The sequence below is a fragment of the Amblyraja radiata genome, chromosome 3 (genome assembly GCF_010909765.2).
Source record: "Amblyraja radiata isolate CabotCenter1 chromosome 3, sAmbRad1.1.pri, whole genome shotgun sequence".
Taxonomy (NCBI): Eukaryota; Metazoa; Chordata; class Chondrichthyes; order Rajiformes; family Rajidae; genus Amblyraja; species Amblyraja radiata.
In genome coordinates this window covers 60,743,631-60,771,209 of record NC_045958.1, presented here as the reverse complement: position 1 = coordinate 60,771,209, position 27,579 = coordinate 60,743,631, and the positions used below count along the sequence as shown (strand labels likewise).

Genomic DNA, 27,579 nt, shown 5'->3' with positions numbered 1-27,579 from the left:
CTTCAACGGGAGTGATCTTCAATCTTCATGGCGGTTGGTGTCGTCGTAGTAGCACCTGGTACAGTCCCCTCCAACATAGTCCCAATTTTGTCCGGTCCCAGTAGTATGGACTGTCTGTATTCAACTGGCAGTGACTTCTGCATGAATGCCTGTGAATGCAAGACTGACAAGGTTGTGCTTAATTGCTGTGCATATGTAATTAATTAATTGCTGTGGACCTGTAGGTCACAACTAACTTCCACACTTTAGTGTCCTATTCATTCCCTCCACTAATCCAGAATTCTACTGGTGGTGGGGGATGTGAGATAACTCTTTAACTACCTATGGCAAACCCTTTAAAAATAGATCATCATATAAAAAAAACAATTAAAAAAATATTCCCAATTGTTCCAATCTATCTCTCCCAATTTACAATTTCAAATTAACAGATTTTGTTCTGAGATAAAGGTATCCCCAATCTCATCTAACACATCTACCTGAATGCCACATGGCCATCGTGGAATTCAGGTCTCTGTTTGAACTCTATTCAAAAGGTATGAAACAAGGAAAAGAAAAGAAAATAAACCTAAAGTTAAGAGAAAACAAAGAATAAACAATTAATTTTCATATATTGCAAACTCATTCAATGACATCCTATTTCATCTGACATGGACCATTTCATCAAAGTATATATATGATTATATAAATATAGCCTGATGTCAAGTATCCCGATAGGCTTTGGGAGAAATTTTAAAAAACATAGCAAAATTCTGAACACAATAAAATGAAGCTGCCAGTATCTTAGTAGCATATCCTTGAACAGAACACTGAGCTTCTCTAGTCAGATAAGAGACAGAACTTGGATGACTGACAACTCGAAAGAACAAGGAGATCTGAGTAATCAGATAAGAGCCAGAACTTGGATGAGTGACAATTTGAAAGAACATTTAAAAATACTTTTGAAATAGCTTTTCGGTTTTAACAAATACTAACTTTCGAACATTGAAAGAAAACGAGTACAAAAACAGGCAAAATACACAAATTTAATCCGAGCAGTTAGCCAAAGTAGCGCAGCCCCTCTCGTTTCCAAAAAAACCGTGCAAAACATTAGAAATGTCTCTCTGTATTAATTTTATATTTCCCTCCCTTGTCTGACAAAAGCGTTCTGTTTAAAAAAAAAACTTTGTTTCTATGGGAACCAATTTGCAGAATTACCAAGCTAGGAAATTCCCCTGGCAGATTTTGTGAATTAGGACTGGGAGGTTTGCAAAAGTCATCTTCTTTGTTGCAGTAGGAGTTTAAAATGAACAAAGGGAGTAGTTCAATGTAATGGTGGGTGGGCTAATGTTGCAAAATGGGAGTGGTCTGAGCTGTGATTGGACAGTGATCCAGATTGTGGTTGACCACCTCCCCCTAGATCTAGACAGTGTTGCCATTGCCAGACATAGGGTTTTGAGAGGCTCGAGAGGATCTCGAGAAGACTTACTGGTACTGGGTTTGTTTTCAGAACTCTATCAGCGCCTTCTTTCTCTGCCTTAGCCCTTATCTTCTATTCCTTTGAATTCCCACTGAAATTCCATCTGAAGTACTTTCTATTCTTTTAATAGTTCTGTCTTTATTCCACAATTCAATTCCTCTTTTACAAGCATAATTTATCCAACCACTATCTCGTGTCTCTCTCTCTCTCGAGACGGAGAGAGAGGAGAGAAGAGAGCGAGAGAGAGAGAGAGAGAGAGAGAGGAGAGAGAGCAGCAGAGAGAGCAGGAAGAGAGAGAGGAGAGAGAGGAGGAGGAGAGAGAGAGAGAGGAGAGAGAGAGAGAGAGAGAGAGGAGGAGATAGAGAGAGATGAGAGGAGAGAGAGAGAGAGAGAGAGAGAGAGAGAGAGAGAGAGAGAGAGAGAGAGAAAGAGAGAGAGAGAGAGAGAGAGAGTGAGAGAGAGAGAGAGATAGGGAGAGAGAGAGAGGGAGAGAGAGAGAGAGAGAGAGAGAGAGAGAGAGAGAGAGAGAGAGAGAGAGACAGAGATAGAGGACGATAGAGAGAACGAGAGAGAGAGAGAGAGAGATAGCGAGAGAGAACGAGAGAGAACGAGAGAGAGAGAGAGAGAGAGAGAGAGAGAGAGAGAGAGAGAGAGCGAGAGAGAGAGAGAGAGAGAGAGAGAGAGAGAACGAGAGAGAGAGAGAGAGAGAGAGAGAGAGAGAGAGAGAGAGAGAGAGAGAGAGAGAGAGAGAGAGAGAGAGAGAGAGAGAGAGAGAGAGAGAGAGAGAGAGAGAGAGAGAGAGAGAGAGAGAGAGAGAGAGCTAGAGAGAGAGAGAGAGAGAGAGAGAGAGAGAGAGAGAGAGAGAGAACGAGAGAGAGAGAGAGAGAGAGAGAGAGAGAGAGAGCGAGAGAGAGAGAGAGAGAGAGAGAGAGAGAGAGAGAGAGAGAGAGAGAGAGAGAGAGAGAGAGAGAGAGAGAGAGAAGAGAGAGAGAGAGAGAGAGAGAGAGAGAGAGAGAGAGAGAGAGAGAGAGAGAGAGAGAGAGAGAAGAGAGAGAGAGAGAGAGAGAGAGAGAGAGAGAGAGAGAGAGAGAGAGAGAGAGAGAGCAGAGAGAGAGAGAGAGAGAGAGAGAGAGAGAGAGAGAGAGAGAGAGAGAGAGAGAGAGAGAGAGAGAGAGAGAGAGAGAGAGAGAGAGAGAGAGAGAGAGAGAGAGAGAGAGAGAGAGAGAGAGAGAGAGAGAGAGAGAGAGAGAGAGAGAGCGAGAGAGAGAGAGAGAGAGAGAGAGAGAGAGAGAGAGAGAGAGAGAGAGAGAGAGAGAGAGAGAGAGAGAGCAGAGAGAGAGAGAAGAGAGAGAGAGAGAGAGAGAGAGAGAGAGAGAGAGAGAGAGAGAGAGAGAGATAGATAGATATCTCCTCTCTCTCTCTCTCTCTCTCTCCCCCTCTCTCTCTCTCTCCCTCTCTCTCTCTCTCTCTCTCTCACTCTCTCTCTCTCTCTCTCTCTCCCTTCAATAGTCTCCACATTCCATATGCCTCCTGGTCAAGCCACATTACTCAAACGTTTGGTCAATTTGTAATTCAATAGTCTATAATCCGTGTTGTTCTAATGAAACAAATAACAAATGAAAGAAATAACACATGTGTTGTGCAGCCGTCTTTCCGTCACTCTTATCCAAATTATTTCCATGTTTATCCAATCACCAAATCACTTCTTAGTACACAACTTAGTACACAAATTGTAACAAACTTTTTCAGCCTGTTAAGCCCAATCCTTTATTTTGTAACAAACCTTTGCAGTCTGTAAAGCCCAATCTGGCTACTCTCTCTGGAAGCAAATTCACAAGTCTTTTCAAAACATTGTCTCTTCAAGACATATTGTCTTTTCAATACACATCTTTTCAAGACACCCAGTCTTTTCAATACACATTTAGTGACAAAAACTTTATAGCCTGCCGTGCCCAATCCTTTAATCATTTCCAATACACAAGCCAATCCTTTACTCATTTCCAATACACAAGCCAATCCTTTACACAAGTGGTCTTACCTTTGTGGTCTGCTTCTAAGGATCTTGTCTGGAACCAGGCCAACCTCAGACTGAGGGACCTTAGTTTTTACCGGGAGCTTCTTCGGGACACCAGACTCAAATGGTCCGACTAGAGCTCAGTTTATCTCCCCTTCAGATCCCGGTTAACTGCACCCTCTTACTCAGTCATCTGTTGCTGGTTCCAGCAAGATCTCTGCCGACTACAGCCAAATGTGAAAGTTTGTTTCTTAAAAAGCAGATAGCAACAAACGTTGAAGGTAGACCATGGCAATCTTTAATTGATTCGGCAGACTGAAGTGGCGAGATTACAATGAGCACAAACATTGCTCAGTGCTTCTCGGGCTCCCACTCACAGGACAAAGTGCAGTTTGCACAATTATACTTTTTTCTCATCAGTAAAACACTCCTACCAAGTCTGAATATGGCTTGACTGAAAGATTTTGTAGCCTTTCACAATATAGGAAAGTTGGGTCCAAATTGAGCTCAAGTTATTACTCATCTCTGGAGCGTCAGCTATTTTTTTTCAATCTCGACTTCTTTATGGACTTGAAGAAGCACATGTTATTACTGCAGGCTGCCATCTTAATGTCTTTATTGAAAAGACAACCTATCCTCGATATTTTGTTTCATATAATTTACAAAGTCACTCAGACTTGGCACCAAGCCATTCTTTTGTTCTACTAGTCCATACTTTTGTAGAAGAACGACTCCATTTTAGATGTGACTATTAGCTCTTTCATTTGTATCCGATTTAGAAGATTGAGGGTTCAAAGTCTGTCCAGAAAGCTTGGCATGTAATAAAGACCATCTTTGGAAGGCAATGCTAATCTATGGGCACATCTGCCCTCTCAGGTCATTGTATTGTATCCCAGTTTTATTTAATTGTAATTTATTTCAATTTTAAATAAACAAATAATTCAACGATTTTAACCCTCTTGATATCAATCTGCTTGTTCTATATTATTTTCATTAATGATAAATCAAAAGAATTTAACTCAAAATCGAAAAGTTAAATCAAAAGAATAACGGGCAACATGGCGGCGCAGCATTAGAGTTGCTGCCTTACTGGGTTCGATCCTGATTACGGGTGCTCACCGTACGGAGTTTGTAGGTCCTCCCCGTGACTGCGTGGGTTTTCTCCGAGATCTTTGGTTTCCTCCCACACTCCAAAGACGTAAAGGTTTGTGGGTTAATTGGCTTGGTATAAGTGTAAATTGTCCCTAGTGTACGTAGGATAGTGTTAATGCGCAGTGATTGCTGGTCGGTACGTATTGTGTGAGCGCTGTATCTCTAAACCATACACTAATTTCACCTCCCCGACTACAGTAAAAGGTCCCTTCTATTTGTGGGCCACGCCTACTTCCAAGCAATATTAGCTCTAATGCAATCAGGTTAAACTCCAGAAGTCAGAACTGCTTCACATCCATTGTAATGTAACAGCAAGGTGAAAATCACACACTGGTTTCAGAATATGAAAGATAAAAGATTTCTCTAAAATCAAGAAATAAATGAACACAAAAGATAAACATTTAAAAATAATGCATACTTGCAATATATCCCAAGTAGCTCCCATGTTTTGTGTTTACTTATGTACATCTTTAATTGTTACCAAAACAAGACTATCATTCAGCACACATTTTCTTTCAAGAATATGACCCCAACGAAATAAACCGCGTCAACAAAGCCTTGAAATTCTTTGCCAAAGTGTAAGGAATCATCTCTCCAGTAGATGGCAGAGAGTATCTGAAATATAAATAATTTTGCATTGTGCAAGCTTGCAATGTGTTTTCAGAACCGTGTAGCTTTATGTTCAATAGTACGATAAAATATACATCTTAGTTGCTTTCACAATGGAGTCATAGAATCATTCACCACAGAAACAGGCCCTTTGGCCCACCATCAAACACCTATTTACAGCAGAATTTACTGCACTAATCCCACCTTTATTCTCCAATTAGCGGAAATTTACAGTAGCCAAATAACCTACCAACACACGTCATTGGAATGTGGGAGGAAACCCATGCAGTCACAGGGATGACGTGCAAACTCTACATGGACGACAACAACAAAGACTCAAAGTTGTGGAGTTACTCAGCAATTTAGGCAGCATCTCTGGAAAACATAAATAGGTGATGTTTCGGGTCGAGACCCATCTTCAGACTGATTATGGGGGGGGGGAGCAGAAGAATGCTGGAAAATGAGAATGCTGGAGAGGCAGGATAAAACATAGCAGGAAATAGGTTGACTTAGGCGAGGAGGCCTTTTGATAGGTAGCTGGTTGGAACAAAGGCCAGAGATAAGGAAGGAAGACATGTGACAGGTTTGAAGTTGCTGATTGTGAAGCCAGAGAAAAGAAAGTAGAGAAATAGGTGAGGGTCCAAGTGGGGCACAGGGGAGAGAAGGAAAGGGGAGGGGGAGTTCAGTGAAGGGTTGAATAAATCTGGAGAAATCAATGTTCGTACCTGTATATCGGCAAGACTAAGCACAGGCTCGGCGATCGTTTCGCTGAACACCTCCGTTCAGTCTGCCTAAACCCACCTGATCTCTCAGTTGCTCAACACTTTAACTCCCCCTCTCATTCCCACGTGACCTTTCTGCCCTGGGCCTCCTCCATTGTCAGAGTGAGGCCAAGCCCAAATTGGAGGAACAGCACCTCATATTTTGCTTGGGCAGTTGACACCCCAGCGGAATTAACATTGACTTCTCTAACTTGAAGTAGCCCTTGCTTTTCCTCTCTCTCCATCCCCTCCCCTTCCCAGTTCTCCGACCAGTCTTACTGTCTCAGACTACATTTTATCTCTGTTTGCTTTGGTGTTACCTTCTCCCAACTAACAATGATCGATTCTACATTTTCTTTGAGCTCCGTTGGTCCTGTTTTCACACCTTACACTTCCTTATCTATACACTTCCTTATAAATGTGCCACCCACTCCCCCTACATCAGTCTGAGGAAGGGACTCGACCCGAAACATCACCCATTCCTTCTCTCCGGATATGCTGCCTGTCCTGCTGAGTTACTCCAGTATTTTGTGTCTATCTTTGTACCGTTGGGTTGTAAGCTACCCAAGCAGAATACGAGGTGCTGTTCCTGTAGTTTGCGTGTGGCTTCACTCTGACAACGAATGCAGCCCTGGACAGAAAAGTCAGTGCGGGAATGAGAAGGGGAGTTAAAATGGTTAGCAAGCCCCGGGAGATCCAGCTGACCTTGGTGGTCTGAACGCAAGTGTTTAACGAAGTGTTTACGTTTGATATTGATATACAGGAGGCCACATCGGGAACACCGGATGCACTAGATCATTTCTACATTTGAACTCTAGTCACTGGAGCTGTGAGGCGGCAGCTCTACCTTCAGTGCCTTGAGACCACCCTTAGTCTCAGGATTTTGTGCAATCTTGCTGCAGGATCAAGGCTAAAAATAATATTTTTTATATGCATTAAAATAAAAAGAGAGGTGTGCAAGGCATGAAACCATCATGGACAATAAAGAATTTATCTTGCATCCAGTTATCATGGAGGGTGCTGTGAAAATTACATTGGTAAAACTGTACATAAAATTCTCAAGAGGAGTAACATAAAAAAAGAACCGCTTAAGGAACTCAGCACGTAAAGGGCCTGTCCCACCTAAGTGTCCTTGGCACGCAAATTACGCGACCTCGTGGTCGCATTGAGGCGCACGGGCATCATATGGCCGCGCGGGGCCAGTTCCACTGAGAAGCGCGGAGGGGTATATAGTTGTGCACGACATCGCGTGGGGCTCCGAAGGTTTTTGTAGCGAACAAAATCTTTGCGCACCAACGGCCCGTCGCGTAACTTACGGCTAAAGTGGGACAGGCCCAAGATCCTGGCGCGATGCAACGTCTCACCTGCAACAGCAGCAGAAGCAGGCAAACGATCGCCGAGCTTGGCCTGGGGCTCACGGCCGTTGTGGTCCGGATCCGCCCCCACTTCTACTGCCAGAGTGGGGCCAAGAAAATTGAAGATAGACACAAAATGCAGGAGTAACTCAGCGGGACCGGCAGCATCTCTGGAGAGAAGCAATGGGTGATGTTTCGGGTCAAGACCCTTCTTTCAGACTGAAGAAGAGTCTCGACAAGAAACATAACCCATTCCTTCTCTCCAGAGATGCTGCCGGTCCCACTGAGTTACTCCTGCATTTTGCATCCGTCTTCAAATGTCATCACGCGCTCCAGACGGCTGTGCGGTCAAATGAAGTCGCGCATGACCTTCGCGGGACCGTCGCGGCTCAACGCGACCACGTGGTCGCGTAATTTGCGTGCCAAGGACACGTAAGTGGGACAGGCCCTTAAGGCACCATCCGTGGAGGAAATGGTAAGGCAATGTTTCAGACTGAAGAAGGGTCTCCCCGACCCTAAATGTTCTCTGTCCATTCACCTCCACAGTCGCCACCTGACTCACTGAGTTCCTCCAGCACTTTTAATTTTTGCTCAATATCCCTGCATCTGCAGTCTCCTGTGAATGCACTAGAATGTTGCCTGGAATGGAGAGCTGTAGGTTATAAAGTGAGATTGGATAGACTGCTGAGAGGTAGCGTTCTTCAATTATGAGAGCATTGACTGGATAGATGGTCATAATCTTTTTCGGGAACTAGAGAGCACATGTTTAAGATGAAAAGCGAGAAATTTAAAGGAAATCTAAGGGATAGGTTTTTCACAGAGAGTGGTGAATAACTGATTCCATTGTTGTTTTATCTTGTATGGATTTAACACTGCAATGTATTTATGTGCTATAGGCATATTTATAAAAACTGCTTTAAGTGAAGATATCAAAGTTACATGAAAAGCAAAATGTATTTTTCATGCAAAGCATAATAATGCACAAAACCCTCAATGACACAAGTTCAAATATTGGCTGATAATGTAATATGGAAATCTGTATTGACTATTTTAGCCATGTTAACTTTTACGGAAATTTTATTAAAATACATTTGTCTCATGATGGTTCGTCATTGATAAAAATACATCTATTGATGCTCCTGAACACATGTGATGTAACCTGGGGTCATTGGATGTTTCGGGTCTTTCAACATCAGACACCATCATCCAGGTGACCCAGCCATGGTTGATCAGACCACGATTTATGTTCAGGTGGCATTATAAATAGCTGGAATTAAAACAAGCCAAATTCATGGTGGGCCAAATGTACTCAGAAAGCTTCAACACATACAGATATTTAAATATATTGTGTTATATCTATTTAATATTTGTTTGTCAAAAAGCAATCTTGAGCAAGATCATATTATGTAATTATTGATACCTCAGTTACATTTAAAAAAAACAGCTGAATTATTTTTCCGACTAACTGCCTAACTTAAAGGAAGGGTGAAAATCAAATTAACATGATTTGAGATTGAAGTCAGAAAACAGTTAATGCAATTAACAATAAACATTAATGAATGTTTTTGGAATTTCACACATCTTGTTTTGATCTAAGTTTAAAATATAAAATATTTATTTAGAGCACATAAATATATATTTTAACAAAGATAAAAGAAACAAAAAAATTAGCTCTTTGACAATCAGTAACATCAGAAACATAACACTGGTAGCCCCTCCCCAATCACCACTTCACACCTACTCACAGCCTGACTCCAGTCTGCAAAGACTGGACCCTTCCCCACCCACTACTCCCCAATCACCACTTCACACCAACTTGCAGCCTGACTTCAGTCTGCAAAGACTGGTCCCTTTCCCACCCACCCCTCTCCAATCACCACTTAACACACACTTACAGCCTGACTCCAGTCTACAAAGTCTGGGTCCCTGTCCATGACCCACCCTCTCCTTGCAGCCCAACATCAGTCTGGCCACTTCTCCATCGCCAACAATAGAAATTGAGGAGGTGGAGAGGCTATTCAGTAGAAAGAAAAGCCGGAAATCTCCAGGACCGGATGATGTTGTTCCCCCTCTACCCTCAAGTTCTGTGCCGAACAACTGGCACCGGTCTACAAAGACATTTTCAACCAGTCTCTGCAAACCTGTACTGTCCCTGCCTGCTTCAAAGTCTCCACAGTTGTCCTTGTACCCAAAAATACAAGGATTACTGGTCTTAATGACTACAGACCTGTCGCACTGACCTCTGTAGTCATGAAGACCCTAGAAAGACTTGTGTTGGCCCAGCTGAAAAATATCACAAACCCACTCAGCAGTTTGCATACCGGGCCAATAGATCTGTGGATGACGCAGTCAACTTAGGCCTACACTTCATCCTCCAACACCTAGACCGCCAGGGGACCTATGCAAGGATTTTTTTTGTGGATTTTAGCTCTGCATTCAACACCATGGTGCCAGAGCTACTACGCTCCAAACTTTCCAAGTTGACTGTGCCTGAACCCCTCTGTCAGTGGATCACCAGCTTCCTGACAGACAGGAAGTAGCATGTGAGGTTGGAAAAGCACATCTCGGACCCGCTGACCCTCCGCATAGGTGCACCGCAAGGCTGCGTACTCTCCCTTCTCCTTTACTCTCTCTACACCAACAACTGCACCTCCAGACTCCACTGTCAAGCTTCCCCCCCCCAACCCCCACCCCCCACCACACACACACACTCAACATCAACAACACCACAGTCACATCTGTGGAGTCTTTTAAGTTCCTTGGAACCATCATCTCCAGGGACCTTAAATGAGGGGGGGGGGGCACCATTGACTCCACAGTCAAAAAGGCACAACAAAGGATGTACTTCCTGTTGCAGCTGAGGAAACACAATCTGCCGCAGGCAATGATGGTCCAATCCTATACTGCCATTGATGAGTCGATCCTCACCTTCTCTATCATGGTCTCGTTTGGCTCAGCCACCAAGCACGACATCCGGAGGCTGCAGCGAATCGTCCAATCAGCTGAGAAGGTTATTGGCTGCAAACTTCCCCCCCATTGACGAGCTGTACACTGCAAGGGCCAGGAAGTGAGCGGGTAAGATCATCTCTGACCCCTCTCACCCTGGCTAAACTCTTTGAAGCACTTCCCTCTGGAAGGTGACTCTGGACTGTCAAAGCCGCCACAGCTAGACATAAAAACAGCGTTTTTCCACGAGCAGTAACTCTACTCAATAACCAAAAGTCTGTATCCTCCTTTTGCTCTGGTATTTTATTTCATCATATGTTTAAACTATAATGTTTTATTCTTAATGTTTTAATGTTTTATGTTTTATTCTTAATTGTTTACTGTATGTCAAGTTGTTATTGGCGAGCGGAGCACCAAGGCAAATTCCATGTATGTGTACATACTTGGCCAATAAACTTATTCATTCATTCATTTTTACACATAGAAATGTCAGCTGTTTTTGGTTATATGGAGCATAGTACGAGATCAATTCTTGGGATCTGAAAAGTGAATGACACAAAAAGTCCTCGTGTTTATATTTTAGATTTACAGTAAATCTGCAGAAGTACAGATTATTTATCATAATCTATGCAAGTCCTCTAGCTTTTCAGAATGTTAATTCAAACCTTTCTTTTCAGAAAGCAGTACTATGTAAACATATTCTGTAGGAGGATCCTTCTTATTATGGAAGCTTAATCATGCTATTCTTTTTTAATCTATTATGCTGCAGGCTCTCTTTTTTATTTTATTTAAATACTATTCATTCAAATTGCTATTTTTAAGAAAGACTGCAGGGCCTATTTGAGAGCCTTTTTTACCTGCTGCTGTAAGGATGCAAATCTATTCTGGGCTAAACAAATCACAGAAATCAGTGTAAAAAGTCAGTCAACATGAAGAATCAAACCAATTTCCAATTATCATGCGTTATTTATGCATTATATTAATACACTACTTTTGCTAGTAGACATTTGCAAATGAATATAGGTTTCATGTTATTGAGGCATTGACTATGCCACTAATTCTATGTAGAAGATGCGATCAACAGCTCCCTCTTTGCTATCATCAATAAAAGGGTGCATTTCCTTATTCGTATTTTCCAATGTACATTAAAGCAGTACAAATTTGTCTTAATTAAATACATCAAAACAATAGACATTAAAGGGACTTTTTTAATTTAAAAAATGGTATAGACATATTTAACATCTTATTTTCATGGTTATGGATCAGAATGCAAAAGAAAACAAAAGCCAAAATGTACATCATTTTTTCTGATCCAGTGACCTTTTATAAACTAGATTTTCTTGTTTTGTGTGCCAATCCATGAATGCAAACGTTATAGTTTTAAATCAGTTTTAGAACTAATTAATACAAGCTACAGTTCAAATAAGTATACCACATTAAAAAAAAGTTATATTTCCTTTAAACCATTCTGTATATAGTTGAAATAAAATGTTTGCTACTTTTTTCAGATATTGTAATGTAAATAGTAATAGTAGTAGCAGTACTATTACTTGTAATTGTAATCAAACAAAATATGTTTAGATTTAGAAAGTAAAATAACTACTTTGAATTGTGCAGTGAAGAGACAATTTTGCTATGAAACTTCTTTGTACAGTTTCCCTTATTCTGGCATTGCAATTTTGTGAAAGGACATGATTTGTTAGTAATTTGTACAGTCTAACAATTACAATAATTAAATCAGTCAACCACCAAATGGCATTTTGAAAACTTCATAAACTGGCCCTAGAAGTTAACATGGCATAGAATAAGCATACTGTATACCATTGTCATAACAGACCATTATGTCCGTTATTGACGATTGTCCGCTGTAACTGAGTAAGGGCAAGTAGTAGAGCATTATTGCATAGTGTGGCGGGCTGAGCCATTTTGTTATCGAACCGTCGTTGGTCAGGGTCAAGCTCTTGTGTGGACCGGGCGTGATCTGGGCCGACCAATTACGCGGTCAGGGGGGCGGGCCGTTAGGCGGTTGGACTTCAAAGGTTGTAGTTGGAATTCGAAGGATTGGCAGTTGGAGTGGAACTCGGGTGCTCACGAGCGATGACACAGTAGTAGTAAAATATTAACTTGATGCGAGCGTGAGCGACGGGGCTGAATCGGTTCATTATTACACAATGCGTGGACCTCTACAATAGTAGAAATAAAGAATTCCAATGCTGGTTAATACACAAAAAGACGCAAAGAGCTGAAGGGACTCAGGAAGTCAGGCAGCATCCCTGGAGTACATGGATAGGTGGTGTCTCGGACAGTGTCCCTTTTTCAGACTCACGGTCTGGAACTGAGCCTGGAATCCAGGTGATTTGATGACCTCAACTTGCTGGCGGCCGGGGGAGAGGCGATGATCAGCGGAGTCATTGATCGTGAAAGTGGCGGCTAGAATGCAGGTAAGATTAGCAATGGCGGGCATGACCTAGAAGTGGCTGGAGAAGCTGTGTGGGGCTGGCGTAGGAAGTAGTAGGTCCAGCCTGGAAGCAGCCGAGAAGTCGGTGCGGGCCAGCGTCGGCAGCCCGGCCTGGTGGTGAAGGTTGGGAGGTCCAACCTGGAGTTGGTCAGGGTGGCGGTGCAGGCTAGGGACGGCATCGGCAGTCTGGACTGGAAGCAATCGGGTAGGCGGTGTGGGCCAGGGATTGTATTGACCGGCCAGCCTGGTGGTAAAGATCATTTGGTCCGGCCTGGAAGCGGCCGGGCCGGGGGTAGATTCGGCAACCCGGCTTGGAAGCGGTGTGGGCTGGGGGTAGATTCGGCAACCCGGCTTGGAAGCGGTGTGGGCCGGGGGTAGATTCGGCAACCCGGCTTGGAAGCGGTGTGGGCCGGGGGTAGATTCGGCAACCCGGCTTGGAAGCGGTGTGGGCTGGGGTTGGCAGCACCGTGTCTGATTACTGTGGGAACACTCTGTCCGATATAACCGAAGTCCATTATACAAAGGTCCGTAATAAGGGTGTACTGCAATTTATTACCTTTAAACTTTTAGTATAATAATCTGAACGATCGCAAACAATGGACATACAATTTAGGATGTTGGTGGATAAAATGTAAGATGCAATATGTGATCTCATATGGCAAGAGAATCACAGAAGGAAATTGACTTCTCCTTGAATAATCTGATTGGAAATATGTGCAAATACAAGAATGAGTATATGCAGAACTTTTCTCTTAGCACAAAATGAAATGAATTTCATCACAAAAAGAAGACATGTGGGAGGCACACATACACTACCTTGCTGTATAATGAGCTGAGCTAACAATTTTCATTTTATTCAATGGATTCTACTGACTGGATAGTACGTGAAAATGTCAGAAATAGATGATTAAAAATTAATAACCAGTGACAATTTAAAAGTAAAATTAAAATGAGGTTATGTTTAAATGTTTTTACCGTTAAATGGTACTGCCTCCATATTTCAGGACAAGCCTGTAAGAGAAAAGGAAAAAACAATCAGCTCAGGTCAGTTATACACCAACTTCAATGGGCGTGAAATTTTGGTCTAATAAACTGCCATTGATCTTTGACCGAGAATGACTTCATTACAACTTTAGAAATACAAACATTTCTGGGCAGTTGTCAGTTTAATAGTATTTCATATGACATTGGTAATATGTCAATGATCTAAAGAAATCAATTTAAAATTAAGAGGTTATTTGTTGCATTAAGTAGTGTTTAGAATTTAAATAACAGATAAAGCAAAAAACTGTCGATATTGTCAAATGACCATTAGATGCAGGCAATTCAAATTCCTGTAGTTGAACTTTGTTTTGAAACCCTTTAGAAGGATTGCCCTAGTAACCTTCTAACAAACTACAACGTCATTCCAAAAGTTGAAAATATACTGTCTTATAGAAAGATCCTGAAAAACAGGCAAACCCGACTACCTGCCATTTACTCCATGTACACTTCAAGCTTGCTTAGAAAAGCAGCAAACATAATCAAAGACTTGTCCCTTCCCAGTCATTCCTTCCTTTTCTCTGCTGCAGTCCGGCAGAAGGTACAGAGGTTTGAAAGCACATGTCACCGGACTCCGGAACAGCTTCTTCCCCTCTTATCAGGCTCCTGAAAGGTCCTTCCATCTGCAAGGGTACTTTCCGATTCACCTCTACCCCATTGTGAACAGTGGACCTGTCTATGGAACTGATGTGCAACAATGCTGAAAACTATGTTTTGCACTCGTACCTTCCCTTTTGATTTATGTATTATACACAAGTTTGACTTGATCGTATTTATGTATGGTATATCTGATCTGTTTCGATAGCATGCAAAACAAATATTTTCACTGTACTTTGGTATATGTGACAATAATAAGCCTAACCCTCCTTCCTGATTTCAGGACCTTTCTGCATGACAATACAATTTGTCGTAGTGTTTATACGAATTCTGTGTATTTTCAAACCAAAGGAATCCCTTGAGACATTCTGGTCTGTCTTTTGCTATTTGATTAAGAAGTGGAATAACCCAAGGTTGTTTTTTATCTGCTATCAAAGCCCACCAGCTTTATCCCACACCAAATAAACGGAAGTATCAAATTTTGCCACTTTTGACCACAATGAAATGGACAAAATGTTTGCTTATTAAGTAACTTTTGAATATTTGAAACTGTTTTTAATTAAGCATTGAGGAAAGACAAATTGTTTTTTAAATAGTATTTTGCATCATTAGACTCAAATATGTCAAAGGATTATTTGAAGCAAACAATTTTACTTATGATCCAAGCAGATTTCATTTATTGTACAATATGTAGAACAAGATGTTGCCAATAAAACTAAATTATATTTCTTACATCAAAATTTCAAATTTTGTTAATCTTTTAAAAGCAAAAGTGGATAGGAAAAAATAAGCTTCTGGGAGAATATACTGTATATAACCTAATCAGATAGGAACAAAAGCTTTAATTTAAATTGAGTCAATTATTATAATAAAAGTTTACTTCGTGGTTCAAGATGTTGATCTGATTTCCTCTTAACTAAAATAGTAAATATTAGAAACAAGTAAGAAAAAAATAATTCTTCAGATTTCCTAACATGTGATTTGGCTTTCTCTCTAATTTTAATTAATTGGAAACTTTAACGTAAATGTATTAATCTAGTGATTAATTTTAAATACAAGCAAAGTTTTGATTGGGTGCATTTCAGATATTCAACATGCCAGCATCTATTTGATTTGTTCAAAAATGGCTAAAAATACATATGCCTTCATTTATGTAAATGAACCCCTTAAAAAGAAACTGTCTTTAATCTTTACTTCAGGTCAACTTTTAGGATGCGTGGGTTAAACTGCCACCTGATTGTTTCTATATTTTCATTAGCTATTAAAAGAAGAGCAATAAATGCTGGCCTTACCTGTGAATCCAGAATTTAATCAGAAATTATTAAATGACACATTTATGTGAAACAAATAACTTAATTTCATGCTGCAAGTTAATTTCAGTGAATATAATAGTTTTGTTCAAATTTCTTGTAAAGTCACAACATATCTAAGCTGGAGTGAATAAACTGTGGTCCATCTGCACTTTATCAAAGTACTTTTATTTTATGAACACAATTATTGATTTTTTCAATTATCCCTTATATTTATTTTTCCTTTCCCCGAAATTAAATCTGTGTCCTATTAATTTGAATTTTCCGTTTTTTTGGTATGTGCAAAGCATTTATTTTTAAACATTGGCAGGAAGTGCACATTTTACAAGTTTAAGATATACCTGCAGAAAAATTGTTTTCATATTCATTGAATTTGCGTCAGCTCACATTTTCTCAAAAAATAAAATACTTTTACATCTGCTGTTTAATTCCTACTTCCCTATTCTCAAATGTGAACATCAAAGAAAATAAAAAACAATTTTGAACAGGCCCCGACAGCTGACAGAGACTTGAGTGCTCAATAGACAGGGCCCTTGCCACCAGTTCGCATATTTCCACAACAATGAACAAACACAAAACACCACTAAATGGCCTTTCCCTCATCCAGCTATCCTTAGACAGTAGTCTGTCTTATACTAGAGGACCTTTATACAAAATCCTGCTGGGAAAAGAACAGACAAAATCTTAACGTGTTTTGTGACTTGCAGATAAAGGAAATTCCTATAATTCATATATAAACTTGCAAATTCTGTGTATTTGTAACCGTAATTGGGTAAGTTAACAAAAATCCTAATTTGCCAGCAGGTCTCTGGAAAAAAAACATTGCTGTGATGACTGACAGGGCTTTCAGAAAATATGTTCACAATCACAGACAGTGAAGGCCATGACCTAGATCGTTTAAGAGCTTGTCTTGTCAAATTATCAAAAGCTTCTTCCTTTCTGAATAAAGAGTGACATAAGTGAGTGTCACGAAACGGCACACTGACATGCAGAGCTTACAATAACAGAATGCACGTCACATACATGCATAACATTGGTATTGGTAATGGCAGGTCCTAATGAGTGAGCGACTTGCCCAGGAGACTTGGGATCCTGCAGCTACAGCCGTTCCACTCAGAAAAAGTCTTGCAGCACTAACTGATCTGTGGCATGGCACCAGGACACCAATCACGGTAGATAACTTACATTTCTATTTTTACTGCGATCTCTGGTGTTTTGCCAGCTTGGTTTTTGTTAAGAATGCCCCCGCTGCATGCTGTAAGTCAGCTCAACACAGCAAGGTCAAGCTCTCTGGAAGTTGCTTTATGGGAATCAGTGAATTTATTTTGCACTTCAATGTTACAAAACATCTAGTCAGCCCATACCCAGAAAATCTAAATATATTTAAAAGATACTTTGTTCGTCCTCAGCATTAATTTTTTTTTTTACTTTGCAAAATGGAAGAATAAATCTCAATAAAGCAGCAAAGCATTCCCCATGAATAGGTAATTCTTTCAAAAAATGTTGCAAAATACAAAACAAAAGGAACACTATTATCAACAGAAAGATATATGACCAAATTGATTTCACAAGTGAATTTTTCCTTTTTATTTTAGATATTGATGATCTTTGTTTCTTTATTGAGTAGAATACTTACGTCTGCATAGTGACCAGTCATGCTACAACGATGACACTTCTTTTTCCAGTATGCCCTTTCAATGCACTCCTTAAACCAGTGACCAGGCATGTTGCAGTTCGTACAATATCTCTCTGGGCAACTTCTCTGAAGGTGACCTCTAACTCCACACAAACAGCAAGGAGGCCATTTCTACAAGGGAGAAAATTTACAACTTTTACCAAGCAAAATCGAACTGATTATAAAATATTGTCATGTAACAGATATTATAGCAAAGAACTGCAAGTCACCATTAATTTCCTTCACCTTTTGTTCCATTTATTTGTTTAGTGTTCTTGAAAATTCCAGCATGACAATAGGTATAAAAATGTTAAAGATAATGGACATTGTAATTTTATTTTTATGAATAAAATACTGTAAACTTGGCATATATAATTAATACATTTAAAATACAGGTTCCTTTACTGTTGCCTGTTTGATCACCACTCAACCACTTTAGTTTATTGTTTTGAGTTATAACAAAAAGTGGGATTAAAGCTTTGTTATTGATATAAATGTTTATTGAATTACATAATCCCAACCCAACAAATAATATTTAACTGGTAGAGCCCAGATGCTATGATTTAGGATATTCAGTTTCATAATATATTGAATACAACAATCACAAAAAATCAGGAACTACGGGAAATGTGCATTGCCCCGATTAAAAAAAGAAAAGCAATTCATAGGAAAGCGAGGCCATTCAGTTGGAAAAATGGGTAGACTTAAGTAGAAAATAATTCAAGATAGGCAAAATTTATACAAATAAAATCTGAGGAAATATGGGAAATCTGAATGGCTAACTTTTATGCAAAAAAAAGGAAAATAAACTGATACTGTTAATAAAACGAGTAAAGCTTGAGAAACAGGCCCCACAGAAACGCATTAATTTCCACATTAACATTGGTTAGATGAATAAATCTACTCATTTTGTTGTTGCATTTTTAGGTGTGGATGTGAGGATGTTAAAAGAATATTTGTAACTCCCTACGACAAGTAGGAAGGAAGACAAATCATTATTAATTTGCATAACTCAACATAATCAACCAGTTTAAAGTTACGTAGGAGGTGGGCAGGAGACCAATGCATTCTCTGAAGATAGGATAGTCACCAAATCTTTTAAGAAAGGTGCTGCCCCCTTTTAACTCAATTTTCACAACATTTATACTACTCGAGTGTCGGAAGAATAAACTGATGCAAGGGTCTGTGTGAACGTCCAACATGGCACAAAAACATGTTCATTTGTTCACCCCAAATACTCATATTTTAATTCAATGTTCCAATCACTATTTACCATTCCCATGCACATCCATTTCTATGTTTCAAATAACTCCTGCTCACTCTCCAATACCTCTTCCATCCAACTGCACATATGTATCTCAGCCCTGGCTACATTCAATCATCCCAAGATGTCAACAAAATATACCCCTCCCCCCCTCCCCAATCCTGCTACCAGCCCCTCCACAAGTTGTATTCTTCCCTGATACACAGAAAGCTCTTAAATCTGAGCAGGCGATAAGTGTAAAGCATAATATTTGAAACCATCCTGCCATTAAATACATCAAGAAACCCTAACTTTAGAAATCCCTATGCACAAATCCCTTCAATCCCCTTCTCAATTCCAAGTAAATACTTGGACCTTAATTTGAAGGTCTTTTTTTCACAGAAGGTTGTTACCTTCTGTGAAAAAAAGAGTGAGCAGGAGTTATTTGAAACAGAAATGGATGTGCATGGGAATGGTAAATAGTGATCAAGTTTGGCTGCAATCAAGTTTGTTTGAAACAAAAACTTTTCAAATTGTTCAAACGAAGCGATAGTGGTGCAGCAATACAAATCTTCTTTATCAAGGAAAAGAAAAAAAGAAAGAAACTGAGCAAAAATCACTTAGGAAACAAGATGAGACATCAAATAGAATGAGATGAGGAAAGAGTATACTTGGTGAGAAAAAGCAGTAAAATGTAAGAACATTATTCAAATGAAAAAAACAGAAGACTATTGTAATCTATGATTATTGAGGAGTCAGAGGAATAATTCTAAATGCACAAATATTTATAGCCATAAACCATTGAACATGTAGCCACAATCATCATGATTTGGAACAACATAATTTATGGAAAGGAACAGAATCGTTTTGGAATTTGTGGCCCATTTGTGATAATATTAACAACTTCAAATGTGTGCATCGGGAATATGCAGTTTTCTGTAAATGGGAGAAGGAAATTGCCTCGCCACAAAGTATCCACTGCCTGATGGCCTCATGCATCGTGCCATTTAGTTCCCACATTGGCCTCATCGCAGGAGAGGAACCCACTTAACCTCAATTCTCAGGAATTGTTAAAGTAGTAGTAGTGTGGGGCTTTACGAACCATCCAGACTGTCCTACTAGTGTGGCAAGAAATTGTGATATGAAAGACTGGAATAACCTGAGCCACACTGATACGCTGGGAAATGATCTCTTAGCAAAAGACCACGTATCATGGATTTTATTGAAAAGCTTTCCTGCATCTCATTTTTTGTTTGGGGGGGGGGGGGGGGGGGGGGAGGGGAGGGGAGGGGAGGGGGAGGGGGAGGGGGGGGGGGAGGGGGAGGAGTGGGACGAATGGTTAACAGAAAATTACTGTTCATTCTCCACTGAGATTTTATTGGTTTTATTAGGGCCAAGTGAAGGCAGACTGATGTGATCAGAGATCAAAATTTGCTCAACATCTGTACAAAGTCATATTATCAATTTCTTCTGATACAACTATCAATTCAGGAGTGTAGGAGGTCAGGCACAGAGAACAATAGGTAAAGTAGAAGTGAACTGTAATTTTTCCAAATCATATCTCCTCAAAGATTGTCATGGTTTGCTCATGAAAACACAGACCAACCCAACCTAAACGAAAAGAGTTAGCCCGTTGAACCTGTTCTGCCATTCAAAGAGATTATAAGTGATCTGTAAACCCTCTTTGGTAACAAAATCTCATAAATAAATAAGGGTCCAAAGGTTCTTTATTAGTCACATACAACAATTGGTGTAGTGAAATGCGGATTGCCATTGCAGCACATAAAAAAGAATACAACATAACAATAATAAAGACATTTAAACATAAAAAACATCCCCCCACAATGGTTCTCACTGTGAGGGAAGGCACAAAGTCCAGTCCCCATCCCCATGTCCACCCATAGTCGGGCCTATTGAGGCCTCCGCAGTCGCCTTTACGGAGGCCAGATGTTCCAGGCCGTTCTCATGAAATCTCATAAATAAATAAGAATCTACGATCTAAAATTAATTGCCATTTGCAGAAAAAGATTGAAGATTTATTTACTAAATTCACTCTGGGTCTCTACTCCTGGGTCACTACTAAGTGTAAAAAGTTTATATTTACCCCTTCAGTTCCTCTAACTATCTTGGCAATGTTGATCCATTCTTGTAATCTTTCAAATTCCAGGGAATATGATCCCTAGTTTGCATTACCTCTCCTTGTTATTGGATTGCTACTCCTCTCCTTGGAATCAAAGTATTTATACAGAACTCACAAGTCAACAAATCTTTCTCGAATTTCCCTTGTATTCTAGATGTGGTCTAACTAGAGATTTGTATAGCTTTAGTAGAACTTCTATATAAGAGTTCTCTAATCATCCAGGTGTGTTGGCCAGCCATCCTTTCATAAGAGGTTTCATTTATTTCATCAATCTGCCATTGATATTTTGATCATTTTTGAGCTTGCATCCTAAATGTTTTTGAACTTCCATCATATCTATCTTTTCACTGTCAAGGAAGATATTTTCTTGCACTGAACTCCATTTGCTTTAATTTTCCTATTCAGGTTATTAACAATATTTTGGGAGAAATGTTGGTATTCAGACTACTCCACTTGGGATGCCATTCATTTTAGTGTCATTAGCAAAGTATGATTTTCTATATTGTGCATTGTTTAGCCCTGAATTGATGTGGTGAAGGACCATAATTTAAATCATGCAAGTGGAACACATGCCCATTATCGATACTCACTTTTTTTTATGCTGCTAAGATCATCTTCTAATTAGGTCAGTATTTTGTCATTACTTCCATGAGAGACATCTTCAGCTAACAGATTCTTGAAATATTTTACTAAAAGCCTTTTTGAAGTGCAAATTAACAAACATCCGCAGACAAACATCTGCCACGTATCTCAGTCGGAGATGACCTACAAACCCCAAATGAAAAGCAAAAAAACAGCCGATGCTGGAACTACCACATTAATTAATTTGATATCAACCTTTAGGAGATAGCTCCCAAATCCAATCCATATCTCCCCCACCAACTTAGTAACTTGTTTTCTCTTTTTCCAGTTCTGAGAAACAGAATTGGACCTGGAATGTTATCGGTTTCTCTTTCCACTGATGTTGCTTGGCTTGCTGAGTGCCTTCATTGTAAACCCACATTGGTTATATGATTAGCATAATATTTTCAAGGTGCTCAGTCTCACTCTCTTTAATTATACATTCTAATAATTTTAAAATAACGATCTCTTATCCCCGTATCACAGCTCACTGAACTTCTGTCATTTTATCAATTGACATATTTGACAAGTTTACTCTGAGAAGTTTCATCCCAGAGATGTCACCTTTATCTAGATCTAAAAATGTGGTTTGCTATTTTGCATCCCTCCTTTTCAAAATTGTTGCTAAATACATGCTAATACATAAAACTGTGAAGTAATCTGCTTTATTACTATTTACTAATTCTACATTAGTCTGCTCAAATGTTGGTTTTAGAACATTTTGTTCCAGAAATTTATATTGAAAATGCTCAAGAAATTTCCCATCTTTCTATCATATTCACCTTTCTATTCACCTTATCTTAAATATATGAAAGTTAAAATCATCAATTAAAATCACTCTGTATGCTTGTCTAATCTGCTTTTATAGATGCCTGCATTACATAGATAATACGAGGTGGCCTGTTTACAATTCCCAAGACAGTCATAAAAAAATTTCTGTTCCTCTTTTCTTCCCGTTAAGCCTCGACTGCTCTTGAAAGTACCATTTTATAAGCATTGAGATTATTTTCCTTTTTCCCTACAACATAGAAGGTGGTCGTTCAGACATTAAGTCAACACCAGCTCACAGAGAAATACCACCCCCCATTAATTTTCCCTGGAACCTATTCTCACCTATTCCCATCAACACACCCATATTCTACCACTCAACTACACAACAGTGGGAACTTTTAATTCTTAATCCTTAGACAACAAAATTGTTCTTCCATATCAAAAGAGAGTTAGATAGAGTTCTTAGGGCTAGCGGAATCAAGGGGTATGGGAAGAAGGCAGGAACGGGGTACTGATTGTGGATGATCAGCGATGATTACATTTAATGACGGTGCTGGCTCGAAGAGCAGAATGGCCTATTCCTGCATATATTGTCTATGTATCTATGTATGTATATCTTCCTTGTAACGTGTATATATTGTTCTAAGGTTACAGTCATGTCACAGTAATAGCCGCTATATCACACTCTCAAAGTTGACTGCATGATAGAATTTTTTTTTAAATCTGTTGGACGCTCTGTGTATTTCTGCAAAAGCATGTATTTAGACCATATACAAGAATCACATACCATTCATTTACTATATGCATCCTGAATTTCAAAGCATTAAATTATTTAACTTAATCCAAAACATCAGCACGGATGGTCAACGTGATACTTAACTTTGTACTATAAACATAATTGTTTCGAACAATGAAATGTTGTAGCTCAGTTTAAGATAAGTTTCACTAACATTGAAGACAATTTATTTTCCCTAGGTCAACTTTTTAAAAATCTCCAAGGTATTGATTAATACAATTTCTTTAACTTTGCCTTAATAGTTTAACATATGTATAGTAGGAAAATTTTGCTAAGTATTTGTTCAGCACGGACTAGAAGGGTCGAGATGGCCTGTTTCCGTGCTGTAATTGTTATATGGTTATATGGTTATTATTAATCATGGTTTCATGGAATTAACAGATTGTTCAATAGGTCAGACAGGGAGGCTCTGGCCATATAGAAATTATCCTAGTTCGCTTACAACATTACGTTATGTTAGAAAATAAACTGTGGGGAGGATTCACAGTGCGCAAAGAAAATGGAAAATTTGGTAAGGAATGCTAATCAAGAGTTCATGGAATTAACAAATTATTTAATAGGTCAGAAAGGGAGGCACTGATCACATAGAAATTATCCTAACACCGTTAGAAAATAAACAGTGAGGAAGACTCAGCAAAGTCCGCAAAGAAATATATAAGAAAAGTGTGCAAATGTTGTTCCACAGGAAGGGTCAAATCAGATTAATTTATACATAATTTTACAAACCCACTGACCTCCACAACTATCTCAACTACACGTCTTCCAACCCGGCTTCCTGCAAAGACTCTATCCCCCTACTCCCAATTCCTCCGTCTACGCCGCATCTGCACCCAAGATGAGGCGTTCCATACTAGAACATCCGAGATGTCCTCATTCTTTAGGGAACGGGGTTACCCCTCTCCCATCATAGATGAGGCCCTCACGCTTGTCTCCTCGGTACCCCACAGCTCCGCCCTTGCTCCCCTTAGTCACAACAGAGACAGAGTCCTCCTAGTCCTTACCTTTCACCCCATTAGCCGTCGCATACAACACACAATCCTCCGAAATTTCCGTCACCTCCAACGGGATCCCACCACTAGCCACAGAGACTGTTCCCTTCGCAACTCCCTGGTTAACTCATCCCTTTCCACCCAAACCCACCCTTCTCCTGCAATCGCAGAAGATGCAACACCTGTCGCTATATCTCCTCCATTGACTCTATCCAGGGACCCCGACAGACCTTTCAGGTTAGGCAGAGGTTCACTTGCACCTCCTCCAACATCATCCGTTGTTCAAGATGTGGACTCTTAAGGGCCTGTCCCACTTGGGCGTCATTTGCGCGCCATTTACGTGACATCATTTACAAATGACGCCCAAGTGGGACAGGCCCTTTATACATCAGCGAGACCAAACGCAGACTGGGCGAGCGCTTCGCGGAACACCTTCGCTCAGCCCGCCTGAACCAACCTGATCTCCCGGTTGCCGGACACTTTAATTCTCCTTTCCATTCCTACACAGACCTTTCTGTCCTCGGTCTCCTCCATCGTCAGAGTGAGGCTAAACGCAAATTGCCGGAACAGCATCTCATATTTCGTTTGGGCAGCTTACAGCCCAGTTGTATGAATATTGATTTCTCTCACTTCAGGTAGCCCCGGCATTCCCTCTCTCGCTATCACTCACCCTCCCAAGTCGCACTAGCTTCTCATTTTCACCCTACAAACAGCTTACAATGGCTAGTTTCCTTTATCAACGTTACTTTTTTGCATATCTTTCATTCATTGTTCTTTAATCTCTCCACATCACTGTCTATATCTCTCGTTTCCCTTATCCCTAACCAGTCTGAAAAGGGGTCTTGACCCGAAACGTCTTCCATTCCTTCTCTGCAGAGATGCTGCCTGTCCCGCTGAGTTACTCCAGCTTTTTGTGTCTATCTTCTTTAATTTATACATAATTAATAATATTTAGAAGACTGAAAGGTTGGTAGGATTGAAACTGAGAAGTTTTTGCTCTTGTCGGAGATCTAGAACTGGTGTTGGGATGGGGAGCATCATCTGTGGGTAAGGGATAGTCCTATTTGAAGAGGAGCACTCTGAAGGTAGGGAAACTTGTGAATTTTCAAGCCTGGAGCACTATGGATGGTCATTCTTTAATGTTAGAGACCAGGGAGAACACATTTCTGGACTTGAGGGAATGAGGCATATGGGATACAGAGATATAGAAGAGACGAATGTTTGAAAGGGCGGCAGAGAATTCTGTGCCTTTGTCTTGTTCTTATGATTTCTGACATTTAATTATTTTATCACACACGTCACTAAAAGCTATGAATGCAAGTTTTCTTTTTAATTGTGCGTGTGAGCACGCATGCACCCACACAAAGCACGGGCAGGAGATTATGTAATATATGTAGCTTTTATAGTACGCTACAATTATAAAGTCAATTATTCTGTGTCAGCACCTCCCTCCCACCTTGACCAATTGGATTACAACAGATTAAAAAAAAATCATGACAGGTCAATGCTGTTGTTTATTTTCAATATCAGTCTTCCAAGTTTAATTTAAATAATCCCATCAAAAAATACTTTTATTTTCAAGAAATTTGTTTTAAGCAATTTCTAGAAAAAGCAAGTTCCACAGCCTAATTGCAATCAGGATAAAGAAGTTTTACTTAATCTTCCACCGGACAAAAATTCTCATGGTACATTTCTGAGAAAGCGCCAGGGATTTATCCTGAGCATGTTTTTTCTCCAATTAGCATCATTAAATTAGATTATCAGGTCACAGTCACAGAGCTGCTTGTGGAAGCTTGCTGTGCACAACTGGCTTCTTATTGTTATTGCCTTGACCACACTTCAAAAAGTACATAATTTTTAGCAAATTACTTTGGGACATACTTTAATGGATAGGAAAGGCACAACATAAATATAAGCCTGCCTTCCGTTTCTTTGTGGCCCTGAGTTGTGGTCACACCCTCGAAGTGAAATCTTCATGTGTAATCTATGAAATTCTTTCATAATGTTAAAGGTTTCTTCAGGAAACAACTCAATTGATTCATTGCTACAATTTTATTTCAAACAAATTTAAGAATAAGAAAAATCTGTTCTTGATGAATGCATTAGTCAATTTCATTCTTATGAACATGGACCATGTCTTCCAGTAAACACGTGCAATATGTACTCCTGATTCTGAGTGCTCTAGGCCACAATTGATTATTCTTTGACATTTTTTTTTTTGCAAAAAAAAATATACAACCATGCATAAAAATCATGCAAAGACAAATGATAGTCAACATTGCTCTAATATTGCTCTAATGCCCCTCCTCCCGTCTCCTCCAGACCCCCACCTCTTGGACTCTCCCGATGGCCCTCTACCTCTTTAGACCTTTTCATTTCCAACTACCGGTGGGACATCAACCGCCTCAACTATTCCACTCCCCTTACTTAAAAAAAGGAAGAAGTGTTTCGACCCGAAACATCACCCATTCCTTCTCTCCAGATATGCTGCCTGTCCCGCTATGTTACTCCAGCATTTTGTGTCTACCTTTGCTCTAATAACTATATATTTGGTTGGAAATAGAGCAAACAATCCCTGAAATAAACCTCAAATAAACAATATTGTTATATTTGAAAGGATGATCGTATAATAACAAAGAATGCCAGTTGCCCATTGGGTTCATATCAGCTCTCATGGAAGCAATCTCATCAGTCCTTTTCCCTATCTTCTAATTCCCTGAACCCCTGCAACTTATTATTTCATACATCCCCATCAATTCCCCTTGGATTCATTTTCTGTCATTTACCTGCACTAAGTGATGAATTGCAGTACAGAACTGTACAGCACAGGAACAGGTCCTTCGGTGCACAATGTTTGTGCTGACAACGATGCCTAGTTAAATTGATCTGTCCCTGCATGATCCATATCCCTGTATTCCCTGCACTTCCATGTGCCTATCCAAAAGCCTCTTGAACGCTACTATTGTATCTGCCTCCACCACCACCCCTGGCATTGCGTGCCAAGCCCACTGTGTAGAACTGCATGCAATATTCCAAATGTGGCCTGACCAAAGTCCTATAGCACTGCATTATGACTTTCTGACTCTTATACTCAATGCCTCAAACAATGAGGCAATCATATCATATGCCTTCTTAACTACCTTGTCTACTTATGTTGTCACCTTCATCGAGCTATGAATGTGGACCCCAAGATCCCTCTACACATTAACATTGTAATGATCTTTCCATTAATTTTATTCTCTCTCCTTACATTCAACCTCCCAAAGTGCATCACTTTACACTTGCTTGGGTTAAACTCCATCTGCCATTTCTCTGCCTACTTCCACAGCTGGTCTATATCCCGTTGTATCACCTGAGAGCCATCCTCTATCTGTAATTTCTCCAATTTTGGTGTCGTCAACATACTTACTCACTAAACATGTATATTTATGTTTAGGTCATTTATATATATCACAAACAGTAGAAGTCCAAGCACAGATCCCTGCAGAACACCACTGGTCATAGACCTCCAGCCAGAATATCTACCTTCCACAACTACCCTGTCTTCTATGAATAAGCCAGTTCTGAATCCATATGACTAAGTCATCATGTATCCCATACCTCTCAATCAGTCTACCATGAGGAACATTGTAAAAAGGCCTGTAA

The 27,579-nt window shown here is 39.9% G+C and overlaps 1 protein-coding gene across 4 annotated transcripts in view; it reads right to left on the bottom strand.

Moving 5' to 3' along the window:
• The window catches only part of zcchc7 (zinc finger CCHC-type containing 7), a 210,558-nt gene that overhangs the window by 54,193 nt on the left and 128,786 nt on the right, over positions 1-27,579 (bottom strand). For all 4 annotated transcript variants that reach the window (XM_033017878.1, XM_033017879.1, XM_033017877.1 and 1 more), the window contains exons 5-6: positions 17,336-17,506; positions 13,727-13,762 (exon numbers count right to left, since the gene is read on the bottom strand). In XM_033017878.1, the coding sequence (XP_032873769.1) occupies positions 13,727-13,762; positions 17,336-17,506 (207 nt within the window). The remainder of the gene's footprint in view (positions 1-13,726; positions 13,763-17,335; positions 17,507-27,579) is intronic.